This window comes from Chiloscyllium plagiosum, chromosome 5, assembly GCF_004010195.1.
Source record: "Chiloscyllium plagiosum isolate BGI_BamShark_2017 chromosome 5, ASM401019v2, whole genome shotgun sequence".
NCBI lineage: Eukaryota > Metazoa > Chordata > Chondrichthyes > Orectolobiformes > Hemiscylliidae > Chiloscyllium > Chiloscyllium plagiosum.
In genome coordinates this window covers 32039294-32058620 of record NC_057714.1, presented here as the reverse complement: position 1 = coordinate 32058620, position 19327 = coordinate 32039294, and the positions used below count along the sequence as shown (strand labels likewise).

The 19327-nt window shown below is 41.2% G+C and overlaps 2 protein-coding genes across 6 annotated transcripts in view; one reads left to right on the top strand and one right to left on the bottom strand.

Annotated features, from left to right (window-relative positions):
• ankmy2a (ankyrin repeat and MYND domain containing 2a) overlaps window positions 1–14340 on the bottom strand; it is a 39074-nt gene extending 24734 nt beyond the window's left edge. Inside the window, exons 1-2 of one of the 5 annotated variants that reach the window (XR_006311659.1) lie at window positions 14123–14338; window positions 6349–6413 (exon numbers count right to left, since the gene is read on the bottom strand). Coding sequence is in view for 2 of the 5 variants with exons in the window: in XM_043689820.1 (XP_043545755.1) it covers window positions 6349–6413; window positions 14123–14189 (132 nt within the window). In the remaining 3 variants the exon portion in view is untranslated. Of the gene's footprint in view, window positions 1–6348; window positions 6414–14122 lie in introns of those variants that run through there. The other 4 variants (XM_043689820.1, XM_043689816.1, XM_043689818.1 and 1 more) reach the window with 4 other exon arrangements.
• Window positions 14341–14596: 256 nt separating this feature from the next.
• Window positions 14597–19327, top strand: part of LOC122550243 (basic leucine zipper and W2 domain-containing protein 2-like) — a 59735-nt gene continuing 55004 nt past the window's right edge. The window contains exon 1 of the mRNA XM_043691000.1: window positions 14597–14763. The gene's annotated coding sequence lies outside the window, so the exon portion shown is untranslated. The remainder of the gene's footprint in view (window positions 14764–19327) is intronic.

The window sequence follows — 19327 nt, the reverse complement described above, 5'->3', positions numbered from 1 at the left end:
CTCAGCCGCCTATGCTCCAGGGGAAAAATGTCCCAGCCCTTGTAACTCAAACTTTTCAGACTTGGTAACATCCTTGTAATTCTTTCAGTTTAATTCCCATAGCAGGGTGACAAGAACTGTACAATATACTCCAAATGTGGTCTTACCAATCTCTAGTATAGTCTTAACATGATGTTCCAACTCTTGTACTCTGTGCTCTGACTAATGAAGGCAAGTACGCCAAATGTGTTGACACTTTTAAGGAACTATGTACCTGCACCCCGAGGTGTCTGAAGGTGGTGGTGAGCTGCTTTCTGGGACCACTCCAGTCCATGTACTGTAGGTTAACTTACAATGTCATAAAGGAAGGAAACTTTAAAGTGGTGGTGGTGATTCCATGTATCTGCTGCTCTCATCCTTCCAGATGGAAGCGGTCATGGGTTTGGAAGGTGCTGCCGAAAGATCTTTGGTGAATTTCTGTGGTGCATCTTATAGATGATGCACAATGCTACTAAGCATCGACAATGGAGGATGTGAACACTCACAGATGTGGTGCCAAGCAAGCAGGCTGTTTTGGCCTGGATAGTGTCAAGCTCATATGTTGTTGGAGCTGTAGCCATCCAGACTAACAGAAAGCATTCCATCACAATCCTGACTTGTGCTTTGTAGAGGTGGATGGGCTACAGTTGGGGAGTTACTTACTGCAGCATTCCCAGCCTCTGAGTTGAGACTGTGTTTATGTGGCAAGTCAATAGAGTTTCTGGTCAATGGTAACTCCTAGTATGTTGGTAGTGGGAGATTTAATGATGGTAACACCATTGTATATCAAAGGGCAGTGGTTAGATTGTCTCTTATTTGACATGTTCATTGCCTGGCATTTATGAGATACAAAACGTTACTTGCTACTGGTCAGCCCAAGCTGGAAGATTGTCCACATTTTTATATGCCTTCGCAATGAGATGAGATGCAAAATCCACATTGTTGTGATAACATAAACTTCTCAAGTTTACTAACTTCATGGATTGAAAGCAGCAATAAGTCTTTCTCGAATAAATTGTTTCTTGAGATGAAAAAGGACAAAGACAAGTTGCTACACAGAAACTGAAAGCAATTAGCCATGTCTTGAGATGATATAAGGAAAACAGCTTTGACACCTGCTTGATAAACTGGATGCTTTATTGCCACAAAGACAACAGGTTACCCTGAAGAATAATTTGAGGAGTTAATTGCAGGAAAAGCTGAGACAATTAACCCAAATCCAATAAGGAAGAGGGGAATTCAAGAATGGAATCACAATATTTACAGCACAGTGGAGGCTATTTAATCGATCATGTCCATATCCAAATCTCCAAAAAGATCACACTTGTTCCAATCTCCCACCATTTTCCAGTTAGCCCCTCAAATTATCCAATTCTCCTTTGAAGGTTTCAATTGAATTTGCTTCCACCATATGCACAGGCTGTGTAATCCAGATTCTAAACACTTTCTGCAGGCTAAAAAGCTTTTCCTCAAATGTCACCAATGCCTCTTTTACCTATCTTAAATCTGTATAGTCTAGTTCTACGCTCTGCCACCAACAGCACATTTTCTCCCTATTCTAGACATGATTTTGAGTACCTCAAAAATAAAACTAACTATTCTCTTTTTGATAACAGGCACAGTTTCTCAAATCTATCCACTGAAATTCCTCAACCTTGGAACCATTCTTCTAGACCTTTCCAGCACATACTAAAAGTCCTCGGATACATCCTGTGCATTGCTTAGAACTCTCCATTATCCTATCTGCTCTCTAAATCCTCACTTCAGAGACACCAAAAATCTGCCTCTCAGCATTTAATATATTTCATAACAAAAGGATCCACAACCTTTTGCAGTAATAATCACAAGATTCACAATACTTTGAAAGATGTTTTATTTCATCTCATTTTCTTTATCTTGAGACTGTGGCCCTGTGTTCTAGATTTCCAAGTCAGTGCAAACAACCTCATCCCTTCTTTCTTATAAACCAAAGCAAAACAATATTGCGAGGCATTGTTCATATGCTTAAGATGTCCCAAGTGCTTGATAGCTATAGTAGTATTTTGGTATACGCTGAACTTTGTAATGAAGAGAAATGTGACAATTTATAACCGGTTAGGACACAAACAGCAAAAAAAAAGCAGATAATCAATTTTTGGGACAATTTGTTAAAGCTCACCCATAGGGTGGATTACAGTTGTGTGTGAATGTCAACATCTCCAAGTGTTACACTCCCTTCCTACAAAGTGAAATGATGGGGCAAATTGCATGCTCAGCTGCATACAGAACAAAGTATATCATTTGACTGAATTGATATTGCCAAAGCAAAAAAAATCAGATAACATAGGAGGGTTATTAATAGGCAGATTGTAAGTTCTAAAACAAATGTCTCCCTATTCTCACTACTGATCCAGAGAGGGGTTGTGCTTTATATTTTTCCCTTTCTTCCCATTAAACACGGCAAACAATCATCCCCAACCCCTCAGGCAATAGTCTCTGACCTTTTAAGGAATTAGCATTCTGGAAACATTGTACCACAAGTAGGATTCATTTCACACAGAGTAATAGAGATGTACAGCATGGAAACAGACTCAATGGTCCAATTCGTCCATGTTGACCAGATATCCCAAGCCAATCTAGTCCCATCTGCCAGCACCCAACCCATATCCGTGGGGGAAAGCACGGTGCACTCTAAGCATGCTTACAAAACATAGAGAGTTGGAATTGAAAAGGATAAAAGGGATTATTCAACGAGTAACAACTTGTGTACAAGAACAATTGAAGGATACAATCTCCTTTTCACAATGAGGCGAAACAGATGTTAGCAGCCTGGAATTCCTCTGTGGTAATGGCTGATGAGCTAGCGAAGAAATTGTAGGCAACTCCACTTCTTCAAAAAAATTTATTCAAAAATAACAAAATATCTACTTGCAGAGAGCAGATACAGGTTGCTGGCTGGCTTTGAAAAATAGTATAGGTCAGAAGTTTTCCTCTGTAGCTTCAAGTTTCAGTTTGTTGATACAGGTTATTGTGCTTTAACATGAGTTTCATTAAATCATAGAATCCCTACAGTATCGAAACAGGCCCTTTGGTCCACCAAGTCCAAACCGACCAGCCGAAGAGTAACCCACCCAGATCCATTCCCTTACCCTATTACTCCACATTTACCCCTGACTAATGCACTAACCTACACATCCCTGAACATTACGGGCATTTTAGCATGGCCAGTTCACTTAACCTGCACATTTTTGGATTGTGGAAGGAAACCCGAGCACCCAGAGGAAATCCACGCAGACACAGGGGGAATGTGCAAACTCCACACAGAGATTCGCCGGAGGCTGGAATTGAACCCAGGTCCCGGGCGCTGAGAGACAGCAGTCATAACCACTGAGCCACCGTGCTGCCCATCAACACAAATTCACTAACACGATTGGTGGATTGGGTACACCATTTCTAAACCTGTAACAATTATATCACCAACACTTTAAGCATAATTTCTAAAGTGTGATTTTTCTGTAATGCAGGGTTGCATAAGAACTATTGCATTATAGAAGAACTATCAGTATTATTAAATTGGTCCACCAAGTCCAAACCGACCAGCCGAAGAGTAACCCACCCAGATCCATTCCCTTACCCTATTACTCCACATTTACCCCTGACTAATGCACTAACCTACACGTCCCTGAACATTACGGGCAATTTAGCATGGCCAGTTCACTTAACCTGCACATCTTTGGATTGTGGAAGGAAACCCGAGCACCCAGAGGAAATCCACGCAGACACGGGGAATGTGCAAACTCCACACAGAGATTCGCCCGAGGCTGGAATTGAACCCAGGTCCCGGGCGCTGAGAGACAGCAGTCGTAACCACTGAGCCACCGTGCTGCCCATCAACACAAATTCACTAACACGATTGGTGGATTGGTGGATAGAAGAACTATCAGTATTATTAATATATGTGGAATGGAGCAATGCTGGCTTCTAACCTGATTGCTATTCAAAACTGTGTGGTCAAAGCAATTAACATATCTAGTAGGATGATGATAATTTGCAATCCTGTATGAAATTTCCTTAGCGACAAGTACCTTTACAGTAGTTTGTAACATAATTGGTAGCATCCCAAATCCACAGAAGATACACTGTAAATTGTCTGCATATATTGACTTTTAAAATTAAGATTATTGCTAAGTTCAGTCAAATGGTAACAACTTTCCTCATTGTGCTGTTTCACAGCTTTGAAACTGTCATTAATAAGTACTGAAATTCGGTTTTACTCTATTCACGACATACACAGAACAGGTATATTAACGAGGCCCAAAACAAGGAAAGTTGAAATGTAACAAGAAATGGAACAAGAAAAGCTCAGCAGAGAGATCAAAGTTAACGCTTTGGGTCCAATGACCTTTCTTCAAAGTTAAAAGTATACACAATAATGCAAAACGAACTTTTCAAGAAGAATTTTTCACTTTGCATAAGAAATCAGAGTGGAATATAGGAACAGGAGTAAGTCACACCTCCCCTGCCATTCAATATTAACATGGCACTGAAGTGAGCGGCATGGTGGCACAGTGGTTAGCCTCACAGCGCTTGAGACCCGGCAAAGTTAAAAGTATACACAATAATGCAAAACGAACTTTTCAAGAAGAATTTTTCACTTTGCATAAGAAATCAGAGTGGAATATAGGAACAGGAGTAAGTCACGCCTCCCCTGCCATTCAATATTAACATGGCACTGAAGTGTTCAAACAGCCTTTTACTTGTCTCATCCCCAATCAGAAATCTGCAAATCTCTACCTCAAACATTCTCAAGATGGAGTTTAAGAATTCCAAAGGTTCACAACCATCTGAATAGGAATGTTGTAAAACCTGTGAAAAAATTTACAAGGATGTTGCCAGGGTTGAAAGATTTGAGCTAAAGGGAAAGGTTGAACAGGATGAGGCTATTCTCCCTGGAGCGTCAGTGGCAGAGGGGTGAGCTTAGAGGTTTATAAAATCATGAGGGGCACAGTTTGGGTCAATAAACAAAGTTTTTTCCCTGGGGCGAAGGAGTCCAAAACTAGAGGGCATAGGCTTTAAGTGCGAGGGGTCAGATTTAAAAGGGGCCAAAGGGGCAACTTTTTCCACACAGGGTGGTGAGTATATGGAATGAGCTGCTAGAGGAAGTGGCAGAGGCTGTTACAATTACAACATTTAAAGGCATCTGGATGGGTAGTTGAATAGGAAGGATTTAGAGGATATGGGCCAAATGCTGGCAAATGGGACTAGGTTTATTTAGGGTATCTGGTTGGCATGGATGAGTCTGTACATCTCTGACTTGATTAAAAAAAAATTCTCATTTTGGATCCAAGTGGTATCCACCCTTATTTTCAAATTTGTTCCTGGTCCTAGGGAAAGCAACTAACTTGCAATCATCTACCCTGTCAATCCCTTTAAGCATCTTATGAGCTTCAAAGAGATCACCTCTTAATCTTCGAAACCCTGTTGTATACAGACCCAGTTTACTCTTCACTGGACAGACACTCCTGGGGAATTACAATGCTAATAGGCAGGAACTGAGATACCTAAATTGGCAACAGATTTTCTCAGGCAAATGCATGACAAATGTTGAAAGGCACCTGCTGACAGTGGGACAAACCTGCCCAAAACGGAGGCAAGGAAGGGATGGTAGGGTGAAAGAACCTTGGGTGACAAGGGATGTAGAATATTTAGTCAAAAGAAGGAACTTACTTAAGGTTGAGGATCAGACAGGGCTTTAGAGAGTTACCATGTAGCTAGGAAGGAATTGAGGAATGGATGTAGGAGAGCTAGAAGGGGGCATGAAAAAGCTTTAGCAAGTAAAATTAAGGGAAATCCGAAGAGGGGTGAACTTAGAGGAACTTAGAACTTTGTGAGGAAAACAAAGATGGCCAAATGAGGGTAGGACTGATCAGGGATAGTGGAAGGAACTTGCGCTTGGAGTCAGAGGAAGTAGGAGAGGTCCTTAATGAATACTTTGCTTTAGTATTCACTGCTGAGATGGACCCTCACGTTTCTGAGGACAATGTGAAACAGATTGATATGCTTGAAACAGGTTGACGTTAGGAAGGAAGATGCGCTGAAAATTTTGTAAAAAAAAGGATAGATAAATCCCATGGGCCAGACGGGATATATCCTAGGTCACTTCAGGAAGAGATTGTTGCGTCTTTGACGATGACCTTGTGGCCTCACTGTCCACTGGAGTAGTGCCAGATGATTGGAGGGTGGCAAGTCTTATTCCCTTGTTCAAGAAAGGGAATAGGGGTAACCCTGGGAATTACAGACCAATCATTATTGTGTTATTAACTAAATCAAAAAAAAATTAAATAATCTTACCTGATCTAAGCAGTTGACACGAACATTTTTACTGCCCAGTAACCTTCCAGCTTCCTGAACATTTCCTGCAGTAAAGTTTAAAATAAAGAATTTAAGTCCCATTGCCCAGATAAAGTTCATGAATTAAACCTCTGAGTGGCATAGAGATGTACAGCATGGAAACAGACCCTTCGATCCAACCAGTCCATGTCGACCAGATATTCCAACCCAATCTAGTTCCACCTGCCAGCACCCGGCCCATATCCCTCCAAATCCTTCCTATTCAGATACCCATCAAAATGCCTCTTAAATGTTGCAATAGTACCAGCCTCCACCACTTCCAGCTCATTCCATACCCGTTCCACCCTCTGTGTGAAACAGTTGCTCCTTAGGTCTCTTTTATATCTGTCCCCTCTCACCCTAAATCTATGCCCTCTAGTTCCGGACTCCCTGACCCCAGGGAAAAGACTTTGCCTATTTACCTAACCATGCCCCTCAATTTTGTAAACCTCTATAAAGGTCACTCCTCAGCCTCAGACGCTCCAGGGAAAACAGGCCCAGCCTGTTTAGCCTCTCCCGATAGCTCAAACCCCCCAACCCTGGTCTTGTAACAGTCTTTATCACAGGTACAAACTAACTGGAGTAAAGACAGACAAGTTGCTGTGATCTGATTACTTGCATCCAATGTTTTAAAGTAAGCGGCTGCAGAAATATTGGAAGCATTGGTCAAAATATTCCAGGTGTCACTCAACTCCAGAAGAGTTCTAGCAGATTGGAAAATCACTAATGTTATTCTTCTGTTTAAGAAGGGAGGGAGACAGAAAGTAGGAAACTATAGGCCAGTTAGCTTAAAATTGTGTTGGGAAATGTTAGAATCCCTTATCACAGGTGAAATAAAAAGACATTTAGAAAAGCTTAATGCAATCAGAGTCAACATGGTTTTATGAAAAGGAAATCATGGCATCTCGAGATCTGTAGCAAAACATAGCCTCGGGGGTGCTTGTGGTGCAGTGGTAGTGGCGCTATCTCTGAGCCAGGACAATCAGGAACAGGTTCACCTGCTCCAGTATTGTGTAATTACATCTTTAATAGGCAGATTAAAAAAAAGAATCGCCAGACATAACCTTCAGGTGAGGGAAGTCTAAAACCTGGAAATTATTGGACAATGTCATGTTGTGCAGATTTTAATCTCATGCACTCCAACTTTATTTACATAGTCTACTGTAAATTTATAAACGTTCATGTATAAGTTACTGTAACTACATCCTGCTATTGGGAGCACAATAGCATCTCCACTAGTACGAGGATGTAATCATAGTGTGATAAGTTTATCCAGGAGTTCATAAATGTTCATTTGTCTAAAGTAGACACTCTCCCATGATTCTATATCATAAGCACTTCAACAAGAACCCACTGTTCTGCAACTGAAATCTGAATCACTATGGACAGAAGAATAGAATTAGGTCAGTTAGTATCTTAAACCTGTTTCATTGTTCAGGACTAGTCTGCAACCTAACCTAGTGTACACCAACAAGTTCTGAACAAGGGTCATTGGACTCAAAACATTAACTCTGCTTTCTCTCCACAGGTGCTGCCAGACCCGAGTTTCTCCAGCACATTTTGTTTCAGATTTCCAGCATCTGCACTTCTGTTTTATTTTCATAAACACTATATTCTTCAATACATGCAGTTACAATAAAAAACCAATCAATCTCAGATTTAAAGTGAAGAATTTAATCAGTAACAATCAGTATTTATGACTGAGATTTCAGAATTTCCTAGGTATTTCCCAATTTCACTCCCAAGTGCTTTGGCCTAAATTTTAGACCAAACCTCTTTGACCTCAACTTGTCAAACAGTGGAAATAATTGTTTTGTACCTCATTTGTTCCCCCAATATGATTAAACCTTTGATCAAATCATTGGTTATTGTAATTTTCCTTAGTTTAACACTTGAAGTCCAGGTGTCATTCTAGTAATGTTACCTGGCCTGCTTCTGTGCTGTAACATCTTATGTTATCAAGTAAGCAGTGTTAATTAATTAAATAAAACAAGGACATAGGGATATCAGGGTCAGTCATGTGGCATGACAGGAGAAGTGGCAGTTTGTGGAAAATATAATATTTCTGGACATTCACACAGTCAGTAAGTATATATATTTGACAAAATAAATTCAGAAGTGTTGAGCTGATGCCTAGGGTACCGTGCTCCAGGAGGCCATTCAAGTTGGTGGCGTGGGGGAAAAAAAAACACAAGTGACAGAGGATCAGTATGGTGAAGGATGAAAGCCCAATTTCCAATCCCAGGGTCAGAACATCTCCTCACAAGCTGAGAATTTGGAGTGGTAAGTAGAGAATCCCGTTGTTCTGATCCAAGTTGTGTGCAATCCACATGTTTTGATTAACGAGACTCTTGAAGTAAGGAAGCTGTTCCATTGGAACAGGATTCACTTGAACCAGGCTGGCATCAGTGTCCTGGGAATTAAATAATGAAAATACTAAAGAGGATTTTTAAATAGGAAGAAAATAAAAATCAAAAGTAATAACAAAACGACAAGGCTGAGCAAATGGTTTGCGCCTGCTTTAAGAGGTTTCTGATAAGGCCAATCTATAGCATTTGGAGCTGTAGGAATTCCAACGTATATATTAACCAGTGAGAGAACCAAGCAGACCAAGAGAAGCTCATTCAATTGCTTCAAAAAAAAAAGGTGAAATTAATAATGGAATGAATCTAATTAAGGTGTACAAGGAAAGTCTTGGATGCAGCTGTATTCAACACTGTAGGTCTATGGATCAGAAGATGTAAGGAATAGGTGGTTAGGTCATTGAAATGTATTTCTCATGGAAACTGAAAATAATTGGGCCTGGAGGGCATTCAAGGGTAACATGGTCTATGTCAACATACACGATATCATTTAAGATGAACTCAACCGTGCAGTTTAATACAGATTCTGCAGCTACAGATGGGTTCAATCAAAACCATACTTGCACGTTTCATATTCTAGTCCACAATAAAATTATAGATCGTGTGAGAGCTTCCTCCACGGGTTGCCCCTCATCTCAATGCAAGAGATACAGACTAAAAGGATATGGTGATTAATCATCTGGTCATCCACCACCAGACCTGGCTGGACCATTGAAGACACCACCAGGTCATGCTCACATCCAATTATTCCAGTTTCATTCTGGAACACAACCCACAGCTTCTATTCACTTCTACAAACCAGATCATCAAACCCCTCTCCCCAAAAATAAGAGGACCTCTTGGTCACAAAGACTGAGACAATCTGATCAGCAGCCAATGACATATCTCACCCTTACAATAGGCAACAGGGTCAAATTGCTTACAGCATTGCCCTCATCAGGAACTTGTACTTTTCTCTAGTTTCCCAGTTCTACTCATTCTTTCAGAGCTTCCTGTCCATGGGATCTACCCTTTTATTCACTCAATCCAGTTACCTAATTTCCATTCCTGCTCCAGTACTGTAAACTTAGAAACCTTTTTTTTATTCACTCATGGGATACAGATGCTACTGGCTTGTCCAGCATTAGTGACCATCCCAGACTGCCCTTAAGGGTGGTGGTGGTTAGCTATCTTCTAGAACTGCTAAACTAGTGAAAATCTCTTTTTCCCACTATCTTGGGTCATAACTGTGGAATCTCCTCCATAAAAACCAGTATGGGTTATTACCTACATATCACAAGGACTACAGTAATTCGAGAAGATTATTACCTCTTTCTGAATTAGGGATGGACTACTAATACTGCCTTCCCAGAAACATCCACATTGCATGAATGAAAACACTCTGCTATTCAAGTAAGCAATGACAGGAAAATCAGAGAATTACAGACCAATTACCTCACATCAGCACTCGGAAAATATTAAGGATACAACTTTGGGGCACTTCAAAAATCGTTATATGTCTGCAGAGTCAACGTGGGGATTCATGACAGGAAAATTATGTTTGACAGGATTGTTTTCATGTGAAACCACGAGTAAATGAGAGGGGAGTTTTGTGGCTACAAAATATTTAAGATGCTGTACAAAATTAGAGTCCTGAAATCAGGGGCAACATATTAATTCAGCACGAATTGAGGAAAGCTGGACAGGAAACAGGAGGAATAAATGAGCTGGTAAGCTCCAAGTAGGGCTACTGCAAGGAGCAATCAAGACTTCAGCTAAGTACAATCTATATCAATGAATCAGATGAAGATCCAAGTGCAACATAAGCAAGTTTGCTGTCAATATAAAGTGGGAAAGAAAGCAGGAGGATGTGAAGAAGCTGTAAGAGGATTTAGACAGGTTCAATGATTACTGTCGATCTGCAACATTCATGCTTAATGTACAGAAATCGGAGATTACCCACTTTGGTAGAAAACCTTAGAAAAGCAGAATCTTTGAAAATGGTTTATTGATTGTACAGAACTCCAATACTGCTCAAAAGAGACACGTTGTTGAAATCTTTGGTTCTGCACTCCAGGATAACCAAGCATGCTGAATTTCAAACGAATAACAGCCTACACAACAAGATAAAATATGCCTATTGTCAAGTTAACTGAGGTATTGTCACAGAGCAAGCAATGAGCTACTTGTTCCCCAAGGTCCTGGGTAAACGGAGAGATTGGGAAATGTTTGCATTCAAAAGGTACATGAGTGTCTTTCTCAACACAATACAGAATGTTAAATGCAGGTGCAGCAAGTAGTTAGCAAAGAAATAGTCTACTGTCAATCCTTATTATCATGAAGGATAGGAACATGGACTTCCCACTGATGCCACTCCTATGTACCATGAAGAACTGTATAAGTTTATCAAGGCAGACTGTACCTCAAAGGTGGTGATGGCCGAGTGGTATTATCACTGGATGATTCATTGAGATACCCAGGTAATTTTCTAGAGACCCTGGTTCAAATTCTGCCACAGCAGATGGTTAAATTTGAACTCAAAACTGGAATTATGAGTCTGAAGATGACCATGAAACCATTGGCACTTGTCAGGAAAGACCTATCTCGTTCAATAATGTCCTTTAGTGAAGGAAACTGCCAACCTTACATGGTTTGGTCCACATGTGACTCCAGACCCACAATAATGATCTTTGGGCAATGCATGTGTGGCTAGAGGCCAGCGGCTTACCACAGAGGTTGGTGTTGGATCCCTTGTTTACATTATAGATCACAAACAAATAACGTAAGTAAGCATGTCGACATTGTGGAGGCGAAGCGAGAGAGAAAGAGAGAGAGTGATAAAGTTTGTGAATGACAAGATACAAGATTTGCCAGGTGGTTGACAGTGGGGAGGAACTTCTTACGTTGCAAGAGAATATAAATAGATTGGTAAAAAGGGCAGACCAGCAGCAGATGGAATTTAATCCTGAAAAGTATGAGGTGATACTCTTTGGAAAAACGAACAAGAGAGTACTCAACAAATGACACGATACTAGAAAGCCTAGAGGAACTTCGGGATCTCAGGGTGCTTGTCCACTCGTCCCCGAAGGTGACAGGGCAGTGACAGTTAAGGTTGCATACAAGACACTTGCCTTCATCAAAGTATTGGGCCTAGGAAACTCCCCTAAACAACTTCTGCAAAGATGACTGACCTCCAAAAACTACAACCATCTTCCTCTGTGCAAGATATGACTCCAACCACTGGACAGTTTTTCACCGGATTCCTATTGACTCCAGTTTTGCTGGGGGGTTTTTGATGCCACACTGTCAATTGCAGCCTTAGAAATGTGTTCATATATTCAAGGTTTGATGCATTTTCCACTGCCCCAACGACCCCCTCTCCATCCTCAAGTCAAACGTGGGGATATTCACTGATGACTACTATTTTGGACACCATTCGCTCCTCCTCAGATACTGAAGCTGACCATATCCAAATGAAGCAAGACATGGATAATATCCAGATTTGCATTGACAAGTGTCAAGTAACATTAGGGTCACACTTGAAATGTCGTCGACTTCACCTCTTGATGCTGCCTGCCTTACTGTGTTCTTCTAGCCTCCTGCTTGTCTACCTTGGATTCCAGTATTTGCAGTTTTTATCTCCTACAAGATAACTTACTTTTGAATGTCAAGGGGCAATGCTTATTACCATCATAAACCAACTATTAATATCCTTTGAGGTGGGAGGCAAGGGTGGTAAGGGGAGGAGTGTGAGTTTTAATAATTGACCCAAAACTGAATTGGACTAGCCACGTAAATGCAGCAACACTGTTGGCACATTGAGAATAATATCTCAGACCATTCTCTGCACTAAATGCCTGGGTTCAAGTCTCACCTGTTCTTAAGGTTTATCATAACATAATTTTAAAAAAGTCACACTACACCAAGTTATAATCCAACAAGTTTATTTGGATGTACAATCTTTCAGAGCGCTGCTCCTTTGTCAGATATCCAGTGGAGTAGGATCATAGGACACAATTTATAGCAGAAATTTTTTTTTGCTATAAATTTTGTGTTCTATGATCCTACTCCACTAGCTACTTGATGAAGAAGCAGAGCTCCAAAACCTTGCACTTCCAAATAAACCTTTTGGACTACAACCTGGTGACATGTGATTTTTAAACTTTGTCCACCCCAGTCCAACAACAGCACCTCCACATCATGGCTAACATAGCTGAAGAGGTTGATTTGAAAAAAAAATCTCTGAAGTCTGTTGCTCCAACAGCAGGCTAGGAATCTTACAGTGAGGAACTCACCTCCTGAATTCCCAAAGCCTATCCAGTATCTACATGGCACAAGTCAGGAGTGTGAGGGGATAATCCCGATTTGCCTTGATGAGTGCAGGTCCAAGTTTCCACTCAGAAAGCTTGACATTATCCAGGACAAAGCAGCCCACTTGATTAGCACCACATTCACTCCCTCCACCACCAATTCTCACAGTGACAGGAGAACATACCATCCATGTGATGCACTGCAGGAATTTGCGAAGGCTCCTCAGGCAGCAAATCCATGATCACTGCTAGCTAAAAAGGTCAAGGGCAGCAAATACACAATAACATCATCTGCAAGTTCCCCTGCAATCCATCCTAACTTAGAAACCTGTCTCGGTTTCTTTGGTGTCACCAGGTCAAAACCTGGAACATCTCTTCCGCCCCCCCCCCCAACAGCACTATGGGTATATCTACAACAAATTGACTGTGGCAGCTCAAGATGGTAGTTCACCACCACCTTCGCAAGGGATGGGCAATAAATGCTGGCCCAGTCAGTGAAGCTCACATCCCACGAATGAGGGGGAAGAAACATCACAGACCACATTCCCATTTATTTATTGCACAGGGCTTGTTGTGTTTCCCCCCAACCCCCCAGCTCCCCCTCCTCAAATGCCACAACAGCAAATACACTTGGAGATTCTGAAAGTGACCAACGACTGACAAAAGCCCGCCCCCGCAATACGCGAGATCTACCGGGTGGCAATTACAAAGCAGGACGACAGCAGAGACCAGTGCAGCACGGCGGAGATAAGCATCCAACAACCGGCCCAGCAACTGCACCACGAGGAGAAGTCCACGAGAGCGGGGGCACACACAATCTCAACGCTGTTGCACACAGAAAAGTGCACCATTATCTGATGCTGCCGCGTGAATCATTCATCCTGACGGCCGGGGCCTCATTAAGCGGGGAATCTTTCCTAAATGTCCCCCCCCTCTCAAACCCGCACCTGAATCGATCAGCGACATTCAGTAATGACCTGCGTCACTGACTCCCCACCCCCTACCCCCAGGCTCGTGCCGCCCCCAAACCGTTAACGGTAATCGCTCCGAGAAAGAGCAGCCTCCCCTCCCCGCAAATATCACCTTCAGAAATGACTTTTAGTAGTTCGCTCTCCTCCGCTGTCACGTCTCCTTTCTTGGGAGGAGCCATGCTTCTCTCTTCGATGGCGCTCGCTGTCTAAAAGGGAAGGTTATAAAACACCGCACGCACACACTCTCTCTCTCACACACCCTCCCCCTGGCCGTCAGCAGCGACTCTGATCACTGCCAGGCGGCGGGGCCCCACTCCAGACAAAATGACCGCAACCTGGAGCAAACCGACTGCCTGGAGAGGAGTCTCTGATTGTTCCAACCAAACACTGAGATCAACTTTCACTTAACAGTCAGCGGTTTCAGCGTATATAGATATATAAAAATATTTGAACATGTCACGCGATCCTCAGAGACCAGAACACTTAAGACCAACGCACGTTTTGTTTTGTTTTGTTTTTCGTCCTCCCCTCCATGATGAGGTGGTAGCGCCTATAGTGTTTCAGCGCCCTCTTCCGCCAGCCCGGCCTTCCGCGCATGCGCATTAGCTCCGATCAGGCTGTATTGTTCAGAGCGTTGTGGAACGTTGAGCTGGCCGGTTGGAACGCGGAGTAACAATCGATTAGCTCGCCCGCTTGGATTGTGTCCCCAGTACAGAGCAGGCTAATAGGAGCAAGTGCAGCTAACCCGAGCAGGTAAAGTACGGGCGGAGAGGGAGAGGGAGAGCGGGGCGTGGAGTGGAGGGGAATTGAGAGAAGAGGACAGCCCTCATTTGGAGATTCGGAACTTCACGATTTGGGGAGGTGGGGGATGGATTCGCGGGAGCCGATGTTTGTAATCATAATCATAAGTAATGCTCATGTTGTGTATAACTCTGTGTGGCAAAAAGATACAACAGTGAGAAGATTCGAACGAGTGTTCTCTAAAATATCGCTGGGGACAGAAAAATCAGGCTTCAGGGAGCTTTCGAATCATAGTTAAATTGTACCAAATTGTTCAAATTATATTGAAAAGAGGCTATACTTTGTAGTCTTTAAATCTTGGTGCTAGACTAGCTAGGGCGCACGTTTGCATTAACAGAACGGGTAAGCAGATACCAAAATGTATTTTCATTGTTTGATAATAGAACAAATTATGTTTTTGACATCGTTTGTGTATTTTAAAGATAATATCTCGCTGATGTCACGTACCTGTAATGAGAACATCGGTTTATTATTTCTAATGTCTATTAAGTTGCTGTACATGCCCCAACAGATACATTAATGTAATTTGATGGTAGCGTGGTTTTGAGTGAATGTCAATTAGGGAGGTACTATTCGCTGCTTGCAGATTAAGTCGATACATGAAAATGCAGTGAGATTGTCATTCTGTGGAATATTTTTCTACACTTCAGTTGAGTCAAGGCATATGGTAGTTTTAGTGGCATCGAATGACCTCGATACACTTGTAACTACGATTGACTTTATAAATCACAGATGTCTTCCATTTTCTCGGTGCTTGATGCAACATTTCTCCCCAGAGACAGTTGAGCTCATAGTCCCTTTTATCTTCTCTCTCTGAGTTTATGACGAATGTAGATTTATCCCGAATTGGAAATATATTCAATGATTATTACCAGTCACAAATTGGGCAAGTAGACAATTGGATATAATGCGATGTAAATCAATTTTGGGCGTAACGCTGCCAATCTTTTAATGCGGTTGCACCGAATGTGCAAATGAGTGCCAATTTATCAATTATTAATACGGTGTTTAAATAAAGGCATATTTTAACAGATATTTTAATATAGAAATATTTTAATATAGACTTCAGTAATAAGCATTCGATTTGAATACTAGGATTGATAGAAATTAATTTTTAACAGTGAAGAGTTAACGTATGTATACGATTGTCTATCTATATGTGCTCTTAAGACATTTAAGTTAATTGCTTTGTAGAGGAAAAAGTTAGATCACTCCAAACCATTCTAGCTGTATTTTGCTAGCCTGTTTGTGATAAATTAATGTTGACTTCATTGTGCCAGATGGACAGCAGTGAATCGTGCACTTGAACTGCAGCAACTGTGTGTAATGAAAATTGATCACAATTTTTAGAACTGAAACATCATTGTTTGCTGATCACATGTGAATTGTATTTGAGCTCACTTGAACTCAACTAACCAATCGTGAAAATATCAGATCGTGAAAAGCAACACGTTGATGTAATTAAAAATAACTGCCAAAGAATGACTATGGCACAGAAGACCATTCGACTCATTGTGTTTGTACCAACTCTGCAAGGGCAACTCACCTGGTTGTGCTGTCCTACTATTTCCCTTTAGCCCTGAAATATTCTCCTTCCTAATAATTGTCCAATTCCCTTTTAATTGCCACAAATGTATCTCTGTGCAATACTGTCAGGCAATGCATTTCAGATCTTGGCATTTGCTGTGTAAAAATGTTTTTCTTCATCTCTCTGCTTTTTTTTCGAGATTAAATGTGACTTCTGGTTCATAATCTTTCTCCCAGCTCTGCTCAGACCCCTTAGATTTTAGAATACTTTAATTAAACCACACTTAAACTTCTCTGTCTACTAGATGAACATCCACAGCTTTGCAAATCTATCCATTTGACTGAAGTTCTTCACTTCTTGTAAATGAATTTATTCTAAAATTAGTATCTGAAGTCATTCTTGTTCTAGGCTCAAGTAGAATTTAGTAAATTAGTTGCAAAGTTAACATCATAACAACATGAAATAATAGAATCAACAGTTCTTAAACCGTCCTGGCTATTAAGGGCCGTGATGATGATACATGCTGCTGTCAAAGTTGGAAAGAGCAGGAGGGAGGGCAAGTTAACATAAGAATTCATTGTTGCTTTCTCTTAGACTTTATAAGTCTGAAGTCTCGGTGGCTCAGTGGTTAGCACTGTTGCTTCACAATGTGAGGGACTAGGGTTTGATTCCACTAGCTGCATACTGTGTAGAGTTTCACTGTTCTTTCTGTGTCTGCGTGGATTTCCTCCAGGTGTTCAGGTTTTCTCTCTGTCCAAAGATGTACAGGTTAGGTGGATTGGCCATGCTCAATTGTCCAGGTATCGAGCCATCTGGAGGCTAGGTGGATTAGCCATGGGAAATGTAGGATTACAGGGATTGGATAGAGTGGCGGGTCTGGGCAGGATGCCCTTCAGAGAGTTGGGTGAACTTGGTAGGTTGAATGGCCTGCTTCACACAGTTGAGATTCGAGGTCAGATGAGCAGGAGCTTCAGTTTTGAGATTTGATGAAGATGGGGGGTGGGGGGGGGAAGAGACTGTGACTATGTTCTCATGTAGGGGAGAAACCTTCTGTGGGCAATTATATGCATTTAATGTTTAGGAAAATCCAGCCAAGTTTAGAGGTGTGGTACCTATCGTATGAATGTGGGGCGTGAGGAAAAAAGAGGTCAGAGCATTTGGACTTTTTTTTTTGTTCTCCACCTAGGAGTATGTATGAGATGCTAGTATAGACTTTCCATTTATTAGAATTGTATTTAAATCATGGGTAGATTTAAAAGATCGGTAAGTTCTTCTCCAAGCCACGCCTTATCCTGACTTGGAAAAATATGTTGATGTTCCTTCAGTGTCGCTGATCAGAATCCTGGAATTTCCTCCCTCATGGCATTATGGTTCTACTTACAGAACAGACTGCACTAATTCAAGAAGGCAGATCAGCATTATCTTCTATAGGGCAGCCAAGGATGAGGAAAAATTGCTGGCCCAGCTAATGAATGTCTACACACAATGCATGTTTAAAACAAAATCTGTAAAAATAATTGTTTTCCACGAAGGGGCAAAAGGAAACTTCTTGGCAACAGTCAAGAAGTATTTCTGGGAACATGAGTTGCTTTTTAAGATCAAAGAAAACCGTGAGTTGACAACAAAAAATATAAAACATTTGAGAGCACTTCAGAGGTTCAATGGGTAAGTTTATTATGGTATTTGCAAAGTACGGACAATACAAAGTAGGAAACTCCAGAGTTTGCTTTGTGGATAATGAGATAACTAATTGCAACTGGTGGAATTGGAAAGCTTGCTTGGTCTTAGAACTCTTGAGTTAGTCAGGTGAAAGTAATTAGTCTGGAGTTGCAGATTGCTGTTATTTGATTCTTGCTGAAAAGTGCAATCGAGACTAATAGCTGAGGCGAATGTAATCACACTCAGTTTACAATGCCTTCTATGGGTCATGTAACATTTTAATAATACAATCTGTGTTTTTACATGAAGGTTGGCCATCTGGGTGAGATACTTAAAAAATGCAGGAATATCTGTGTAGCGGTGCTACAGATGAATATTGTCTGGAACTGGGTGGGGCTGGGATTGTGGTTGTCATAAAGTGCAGGAGAAATATTGAAATTTGTTTTGGCAATTGGAGCCTATCTTGCCATGAAGACCTTAGTGATAAGTCATGAATTTTCTACGTTGTGAATGGCATGTATTATTCTGTTGTATCTAGTTTTTTTTCCGATGATTCTGTGTCCCACTTCCTTTGGGGGAGAGCATGTTGTGGCTAAATGGTTAATTACGAGACCTGATACTGCTGAAAGTGTTTCAGTTTATCCCATTTATGATCTCATTTTGTTTTGCAGCAGAGTATATAGTGTAATACTATGTATATGATATGACAGCTGCAGAATAAAAATAGCGAATGAGTGGAGCAGAAAATTGAAGATAATCTTACAGTAAATGACAGCTTTTCTGTACTAAAATATGGAGAGAAAAACAAAATCATATTTTTTTGATTATAATCTGAATTTTTGAAAAGTAATACATTGAAGAGCTTTGGCATGTAGTAGTTTTGGTACCACAAAAAGGTATCTTTGAACTTTTCAACACCTGAGGCAATGTGGAGAAAATTCATTTGAACCGAGTGCTAACTTGCATTTGGAAACTGGGAAATCAGTATTGATTTCTACTTGTATATAGACGTATATAAAGACAAGTCAAGGAACTATAGACCAGTGAGCCTGACCTCAGTGGTGCGCAAGTTGTTGGAGGGAATCCTGAAGGACAGGATGTACATATATTTGCAAAGGCAAGGACTGATTAGGAATAGTCATTATGGCTTTGTGCATGGGAAATCATGTCTCACAAACTTGATTGAGTTTTTTGAAGAAGTAACAAAGAGGATTGATGAGGGCAGAGCAGTAGATGTGATCTATATGGACTTCAGTAAGGCGTTCGACAAGATTCCCCATGGGAGACTGATTAGCAAGGTTAGATCTCATGGAATACAGGGAGAACTAG